At 35.4% G+C, this 8,862-nt stretch overlaps 1 protein-coding gene across 1 annotated transcript in view; it reads right to left on the reverse strand.

Moving 5' to 3' along the window:
- Positions 1-6,507, reverse strand: part of LOC134232464 (uncharacterized) — a 28,979-nt gene extending 22,472 nt beyond the window's left edge. The window contains exons 1-2 of the mRNA XM_062714426.1: positions 6,328-6,507; positions 4,694-4,927 (exon numbers count right to left, since the gene is read on the reverse strand). Of these exons, the coding sequence (XP_062570410.1) occupies positions 4,694-4,927; positions 6,328-6,376 (283 nt within the window). The 5' untranslated portion in view covers positions 6,377-6,507. The remainder of the gene's footprint in view (positions 1-4,693; positions 4,928-6,327) is intronic.
- Positions 6,508-8,862: the final 2,355 nt, after the last annotated feature.

Here is an 8,862-nt window from a genome sequence, read left to right on the forward strand (position 1 = left end):
GTATTTTGTAGCTGCGGCCTGTAACAGGGCTGTTAAAACTGTCTGTGTCAGTACTGTGCTTACAAAGAAGACATCTTCTGTCAGAGCAAGTTTTAAAGCCTCCGTTAGGTAATGGGTTGTCCAGTCTGGTTCTTACTACCATGTCCTTTATGTTCCTTGGGCGTCTGTATGCAGCCAATGGGGGTTCCTTAAAGACCTCTGCCATTCGTTTGTTTGAATGGAGAATTGGTAGGTTCTTTTGAAGGATACCGCTAAGGTTCTTAAGGACGGGATGGTATGTGGTTACCAGAGGGACCCTACCGCTATTGTCTTTCTCCTTGTAGCGTAATAGGTTTTGCCTGTCATGTCCTGCCATCTCATCAATAGCTGTTTGTACGGTGCGGGCATCGTAGCCTCTTTTGCATAAGTGGGACTTAAGAAGACCACTTTGCTCCTGATATAAGGCAGAGGACGAACAGATGCGTTGAATTCTGGTGGCTAGACCCTTAGGCACTCCCTTAAAAGTGTGTGGGGGATGACAGCTGGAGGGCATAAGATATAGGTGGGAGTCTGTGGGTTTGGTGTGGAGACTGAATTCGATTTCACCATCAATCAGGGTAGATGTAGTATCTAGGAATACGTTTTTCGAATTAGATACGTCTACTGTAAATTTGATCGACTGATGAAAGGTGTTGGCAAACGTAATAAATGCCTCGAGGCTCTCGCGACATTCCACCCACTTCATCTCTATATCGTCAATGAAACGCAACCAGCTATGGGGCCTAAATGGTGCTTGAAGGAACAAGTTGCGTTCCAGTCTGCCCATGAAGACATTGGCATAAGACGGTGCCATTTTCGTACCCATAGCAGTGCCATTAACCTGCAGGTAATGTTCTCCATTAAACATGAAGTTGTTGAACTTGAGAACATGTTCAAGGAGCTTAGCAAGGGACTCTGTAGAAGGAATTTGTATGGATCTACTATCCCAGACTTCTCTACAGGCTTCGATACCCTCATCGTGCGGAATATTGGTGTACAAGGATGTGACGTCCATAGTCACGAGGAGGGTATGATCTGGGAGGCCAGTAGAGGGCGTCTTGTTTATGTAGTCCGTGGTGTCCTTGAGATAGGATGGCAAATTCTCTACGTGTGGACGGAGATGTAAATCAATAAATTCAGAAATTTTCTCCGTGGGGTGTCCAATTGCGCTGACTATGGGGCGACCTGGCATGCCTTCTTTGTGTATTTTAGGAAGCAGATAGAATTGTCCTGGTCTACAGTCAATAGGATTTAAGGTCTCATAGACGTTGATACCAATCTCATTTTTCTCAAACATATCGTCAAGAGATTTGGTAATGGCGGTGGAGAATTCTTTAGTGGGGTCAGAGTCCAGTTTCTTATAGAAACGTTCGTCTGAGAGTTGTCTTTGGGCCTCCGCCATGTAAGTCTCTTTATCCATTACTACAACTGTAGAACCTTTGTCTGCTTTCTTGATTACAATGTCATCCCGATTTTTTAATGATTGTAAGGCAGATCTCTCTTCCTTACTCAAATTGTCGGGAGTCTTGTCTGGCATTGAAAGGAGCTTCTCTATGTCTGACTCAACGGCGTCAATATACGACTCAAGCGCGCCGCACTTGCCCGGTGCAGGTTCCCAGTCACTCTTGGGCTTATAGAGTTTGTGTTCCTCTAGATCTTGTAAATCTGGCTTGGAAGAGTCGTATGAATTTACTTCGGAGTCTTTTCTAGAGAAGTGCTCCTTCAAACGAAGTCTCCGGAAGAATGCTCGGGTGTCCTCTCTGACTTGTTTTTCGTCGACCTCATGTGGCGTGGGGCAGAAATTTAGCCCCTTGGAAAGAAGTGAGGTCTCCGATTCGGAGAGAGGCGCACTAGATGTATTGAGCACTGGGCAGACGTCAGGAGTTTGTATGGGTCCGTTCCTCGCGATTGTCTTAATGCGTTTGAAGCGTCTCGAGCGGGGTTTGCGTGTTTTGTTAACTCTGACCTCTGACCAGTTGTTCCTAGACTGTGGAACACTGTCGCGGAGAAATTTCTTTTTTTGAGTCTTGTTGACTTTATTTGTTAGGGCCATATTATAGGTGTCTATAATATTATGGGCTTCATCAAGATCGGCCTGGGACATGATATCGTTGAGGGATGATTCTAAGGACTTGATCTCACTCTTCAATTGTCCTAACTTGTGGATATCCCAAGAAAGACAGAGTGACATCAATTGTTTAGAACATCTCCTTGTAATAACATCCCAGCGTTCCTGAATATATATATGTATATATATATATATATATATATATATATATATATATATATGTATGTATATATATAAAAAGCACTAAAAAACCAACAACACTGTATATCCTAAATGTCGGATCTATCAAGTAGATACAAGGTCACGGATGGAAATTTATAAAAAGCACTAAAAATGACCAACGACACGAACAATAAAAATTGTCAAATTTTCGGGACGCCCTGTCCCTTCCTCAGGACAAAGAAAAGAGTTAAAAAGTCATAAGAACAAAGGAAAAAGCGAAACAAAAAACAACTAGCACTACTACTAAACTACTAAACACTATATATTTACATACTAAGTTACATGTTGATTTGGAAATTTTTAAGAACACTATTAAAGAAAGAATCCGGACCGCTATGAAATGCGTCCGGTCTATCGGGTATACTCGGGTGAAGTGCGATTTACATAATTGAACGAATTAATTATGCTAATTAATTACGACAATCAGTAAATCGTACATTGTTTCATTCTCTCAAAATGGCGTAACTATACTTGATAAAGAATAACCAAAGAAAAATAATATAGAAGGGGCATTTTAACATATGAATTATGATCTATTATAAATTTTAATTTGAAATGTTTTAGGACTGATTATCGGTAAAAAATAATTAATAATTAATTAACAAAGGCGTAAGCAATACATAGTTATGTGGGTTGTTCGAGAGATGGTGACGCAAATTTACTGTGGAGTTTACACTAAATTGAGAGAATAATCTTGTTTGGTATCATCAGGAATCGGGTCTAGTTTACGTTCATTCTGGTGAAGTCATTCAGTTTGTTAATACCATTGGGGCGGAATGACTTCAATCTGTGCATCCAGAACTTTTCTTTGCTTTTTCTCTGAGCGTCTGTCCATCTTGGGTTATGATCAATCACCACTACTGTCATGTCCTCCCATTTGTGACCCTCAAGGTTGAAATGTTCCCCAACGGGTTCATTGAGTTTTTTGGTCCTAATGGTCGAACGGTGGTTATTGACTCTCCTGCGGAGATCTCCTGTTTCACCAATATACTGTTTGGAGCAAACTTTGCAACTGATGAGATAAATGCAGTTGTCAGTATGACAGGACAAACTTCCTAGTATTTTGTAGCTGCGGCCTGTAACAGGGCTGTTAAAACTGTCTGTGTCAGTGCTGTGCTTACAAAGAAGACATCTTCTGTCAGAGCAAGTCTTAAAGCCCCCGTTAGGTAATGGGTTGTCCAGTCTGGTTCTTACTACCATGTCCTTTAGGTTCCTAGGGCGTCTGTATGCAGCCAATGGGGGTTCCTTAAAGTAATGTATATATATATATATATATATATATATATATATATATATATATATATATATATATATATATATATATATATATATATATATATATATATATATATATTGTTGGAATACCTGGTCTCTAAAAACCACATAGTTATTGTCAATCAGAAACTCAAGCAACTTCAGAGTACTTATGTTTGCAATCAGAATCCGTTTTAACAAAATAATTACATGTATGCAAATGACCAATGGCGAGGTAAGTTAATTCATGAGTTCCATTTTTATTAAAGAAGCAGCTGCCAATGATATCAAAAAGCCTCGATTTTAATTTATCGTGGGAAATTGTTGTGTATAAAGTTAAAAAAAATCTTAAGTTTTTTAGCTGTTGATTTTTGTCTTGTGATTTCAAATTGTCCAAAAGTTCTTTAGATTTTTTAGCATCAACATCTGATTCACACCACTTTTTATAATGATTTAATAATGATTGGATTTATATAGCGCTTTTCTAGCATAAAATGCTACTCAAAGCGCTTTACAATCATTATTACCCCAGCAATCCAGAATCTTTCTCAGTGCAAGCTGCCGTAATCAGCGCTAGAACACTAACATTCTGACAATATCTTTCACTGTCTATAGCCAGGTACCCCTTTAACACTTGGGTAGAGTGAGGAAATTCGTGTTAAGTGCCTTTCCCAAGGACACAACGTCGACTTGCCGCGGCCAGGATTCGAACTCACAACCTTTCGGTTTGGAGTCCGGCACCTTAACCACTTCTTCTATATAGTTGCACGGTACTCTTAAAGTTTTTCTTTCATTACTGTCAATGTCTTGGTCAGGAGTAACGAAAGAGGCTTGGTTGAACATTTACTGGAACCTACAATGTATCTTCGTTTGTAAGGATTCTTATGAAGTTTCGGAAAATCATATTTATTTGATATATTTTGAAAGTTTACTCCCTCATTATTAATTTAACTTACATTTGAAAATTTCTCCAAGTCTTCGATTATGTAAAATTTATAAATAAATTCTTTGTCCTATTATAATTTTGAGAGGCATAAATATATATATTCCGCCAAAAATATAGAAACCAGAGAAGAATTCTACTTTAAGTAATATTCAATAGTTTTTTCATCCTAATAGAAATAAACTGACCACACACTTCCACGCCACAGAGTTCCCAGCGGACATCCGTGTCATTGGTAAAGCACCATGGCTCCTCTCTATCGAAGTTCCGACAATAGTTCTCTTTAGCAAGGCTAAATACATCATAACCGTGTTCATGTGGGTTCTGTGTATCCCACCTTTGACATGCTCTACCAGTTTCTGTTACGTTTTTCGTTCCTTGATATAAAACTCCAGGCAATCGACAGTCAGTTGAGATAGACCCTGCATTAATTGTTTTTAAAAATAATATTAGGGAAAAGACCTTTTTTAATTGTAAATGACCGTGTTGTTTTTAAAATCCCTCATATTTTAAAATTACTAATATTTCATTTCAGATAATACATACATGTACATCTTCAAATTTTCTTCAAGCTTATTTTGACAAACTTCTTCCTATATCCTAAAATTACACTTGTTTTTTGTATCATTTCTCATGCGGTTGTGATTTGAAGTGTCGCATGTATATTTAGGAAATTGACACAAACCACAAACTGGTATGATTAATGAAGACTCCTGGCGCAAGTATATATTGTATACACTATTTTCCCGATGTACTGCCTGCTACTTGTTTTTTAACCACAATGTGCTCTAAATTTCAGCAGAGAGGTTATTATGACCAGATTTTTATTCAAGCTAGTGAAAAATATAGAATGATATATCAAACAAAATTCAGAGGACTTCCCTTTGTTTATGATTCATAAACATAGTCATTAAACATCGGGTTTAGCGCCCCCTCACAATTTTCAAAAGTTACAGTTTGCAGTGTAAACCCTACCCCATCCCCATAAATGCCCAAAGCCCCGCCTCAATTTTCTTTAGATCCCAAAACTATCAGTTATGACGCTTTACTTAATAATAAAACTTATAGATCTTTCAAGGAGACTTTGAGATTTTTGTACTTTTTGTCTGTATTTTAAGCTGGTCATTTTCAAATAAAATATGGTTTAAACGATGGAGACCTTTAGCGATTATATTCAAAAGTAATGCAGACAATTGCGTGTTTTTTTTGATTCATCGAGAATTAGTCTTATTCTTTTTCCTTTAACCATTTAGAACCAAGACACCAAAAATGAAGACAAAAACAGATGACAAATAATACATATGATGGTAATAAATGCAATAATAATTATTATAATATTTATCATCTACATCATTTTTCATATTTTACTTTTTAAATTAAACTAAAGGTACTAATAATGATAACCCCCGCCTCCCATATGAATATAATTGCAGTGTCAATGTTTTGCTCTGGAAAATCCAAAATATATGTCAGATCAAAAAGTAAAATATGAGGTGCAAAATGACAATATGTAATAAAGATTCTGTGAAAGTTTCATAAAATTTCCTAAAGTGGTATGAGAGGAGTTGCGGGTAAGAGATGGGTACCCCAAAGCGTAACAGACGGACGGACATACCGATTACTATATACCCTCCCGCTTTTCAAGCGAGGAGTATAAAAATATATTTTAAAATATACATGTTATAACCAATACTACTTCATCTACTATATAAAATATTTGTATTTATAAATATGTTATTTTTTTTTATCAAATAAGAACAAAATATTTCATAATCAACAATATCATATAGTAATTGCCTTTTATACTGACAAGATAAATTACCTGTAACGGAAAAGAGAAAGATTCCAATAAGTAACCTAAAAGATATCATTTCAGGTTTTTTTTCATTACAGTTACATGTTGAGGTAATCTCAGGAGGGAAATATATTGAAAAGCTGAAACAAGAAAAAGATCACGACGGGATTTAACTTCGTTTCTTTGTATACACTGTATATAATAATAAGGAAAGGGGATGTTAATGATCTGTACGCATTTCCTATATGTAATATTTTTTCCTGTAAAATGAATATTACTAATATATTTTTGCACATAAGTTTAAATCATTATTCAGTTTGTTTGATTTTAAAGAGACTGTAAGTTTGTTAAATCAATATGTATGTCATAAATCTCGTTTGTTTTACGACAATAACAAAGCTTAGAAAAGGTTTTACCAAAAAATACGTGTCCTTTATGTAAATGATATATTAGGATATTTAAAATAGAAATAGATGCAGTTCATATCATATCAAAAACTTCCAATTCAAACTATTTTGAATACTTCGCAGTTTTTATTAAAAAATATTTATCAGGCATGAAGCTTATTTTAACCTTAAAAGCGTTTTGTAAGATATAACATAAAGCGGTTTATAAAAAAGCTAAACTGTCCAAAGTTACGTTTTATCGTATAACATATCAATAGGTTAAAAAATATTTTAGCTTCATTCCTCATTTAATTTCAGTATATACACTTTTTCCTCTAAAAATGATTTAAAATTGGGCGTATTTTAAAAAGTAGCGTCAAAAAGAGTAATACATTTTTTACCTAATCAGTGCAATGTAACGTTAGGCAAAGTATGTTATATGATACAGAGTAAATCTTTTATCTCATCAAATGACGTATATTTCTTAAATTATCTTTTATGTGAAATAAGATTTTTAATTAATTTGTGTGTGAAATGCTATTAAAATATATAAGTCGTACATGTAATATTATAGAGAAAATAATAAATTCAAATCTGTGTCCAAGTACCTTTAAATTATACATATGAAATTGATGCAATACCAAATTTCACAATTGGAAGTATATAATATATTATATACGTGCTATTGTTCAAGTTAATTATGGTGTAGTGTGGGAATGTGTCTGTTGATTAATGAGATATTTTTTGTACAAGAAAATCGCAATTCTTTTATTTTTGAGAGAGAGAGAGAGACCTTTCGAAAGAATTATTTAAAATGTTTATTACATTACAGATCCATTGATTTTCCCTGTATTCTATAGACACTGAAAAATCAGTCAGGCTTCCTTTGACGATACACTCGACATAAATTGATAATCAATGTTGTAATTAACAATCACGATATTAATTGTGAAATCGTATACCTTACAAACATTTTTATCAAACTCAATCTTGTCATCAAAGAAAGTAAGCAGGACTATGTTTTTTTCTTTCATCACAAGTACCAGAATTCCATAAATGTTAAACAGATGTCATGCATTACAAAAACATGATCCAGTCAGCCAAATAATTCAATTTGTGCAACAAAAAAAAAAAACAACTTTCGTGGATGACTGACAAAAGAAATACGTAAACAGAAATTGAAATATAAATTGGCCCATAAACATTTCATTTCCAAAATGTTTTTAAAATATTTTTCAATGACATGAATGTTTCGTTTGCAAACAGTGGGGAAATGCTGGGAACGCCATCCCTATAACCACGAAGCAGGTAGAGTTTTACTCGCATGTAACACCGGCATCCTCAAAATGATAACAATTATGGCTTCCTATTGGGGAATGTTCACATAACAGCAGATGAGATTCCGACCTAGAGCACTTTACACCATCTAACCAGATAGGGCCCTCACCTTCCCCAAAATAGGCAGCTGTTCTTGGAGTGGCGATACTGAAAGTAAATAAATGATCAGTCTAGTGGCAGTTCAAAGTAAGTTACAGCTATAAAGCATGAAACAAATATTTCTTTAAAAGGTATGGAAAGCCACTTGGAACCCTTAAGTCATATTGTATATAATTCATTGCAATTCTTGCCAAGTCAGGATTTTAAACGATTAACCACCCCATGATATTTAAATTTACATGTATAATCTTGACCAAGTCAAGATTAATAACATGGCCAAATCAAGACTGATAACATGGGTCCCTTGTGGCTTTCCATAAAACACTTACCCGGTATACCCCAACATTAGGCAAACAACCCGAGCTTCTGTTTCCGTCCAAGAATCATCACAAATGGTTCCCCATGTGTTGTTGATAGAAAGTTCAACCCTGCCTTCGTTTGGCGTACTTCCGCTTTGTAATCGTATTGAACCTTTAAAACGATCGTCAAACCAAAACAATCTTATATACGATAAGCATAAAAGAGAAGTTGAATTATAAATATATAAAAAATATTAAGATTTCCCATTGTGGTGGTATATTTAAGGTTTGATCAACAAATTACAGCAAATTTGTTAATAAGATCTGTAATACCCAGGAATTCACAGATCAAAGAAAGAGGTGACCATTTCCCTCCGGGTGTACAGGTTGTTGTGTTCCCTTGACCTACGGCAATGTAGTTCTGTTGACAGCCAAATGTT

The sequence above is a fragment of the Saccostrea cucullata genome, unplaced genomic scaffold, assembly GCF_032062105.1.
Source record: "Saccostrea cucullata isolate Sc308-1 unplaced genomic scaffold, CSIRO_AGI_Scuc_v1 ctg8380, whole genome shotgun sequence".
NCBI lineage: Eukaryota > Metazoa > Mollusca > Bivalvia > Ostreida > Ostreidae > Saccostrea > Saccostrea cuccullata.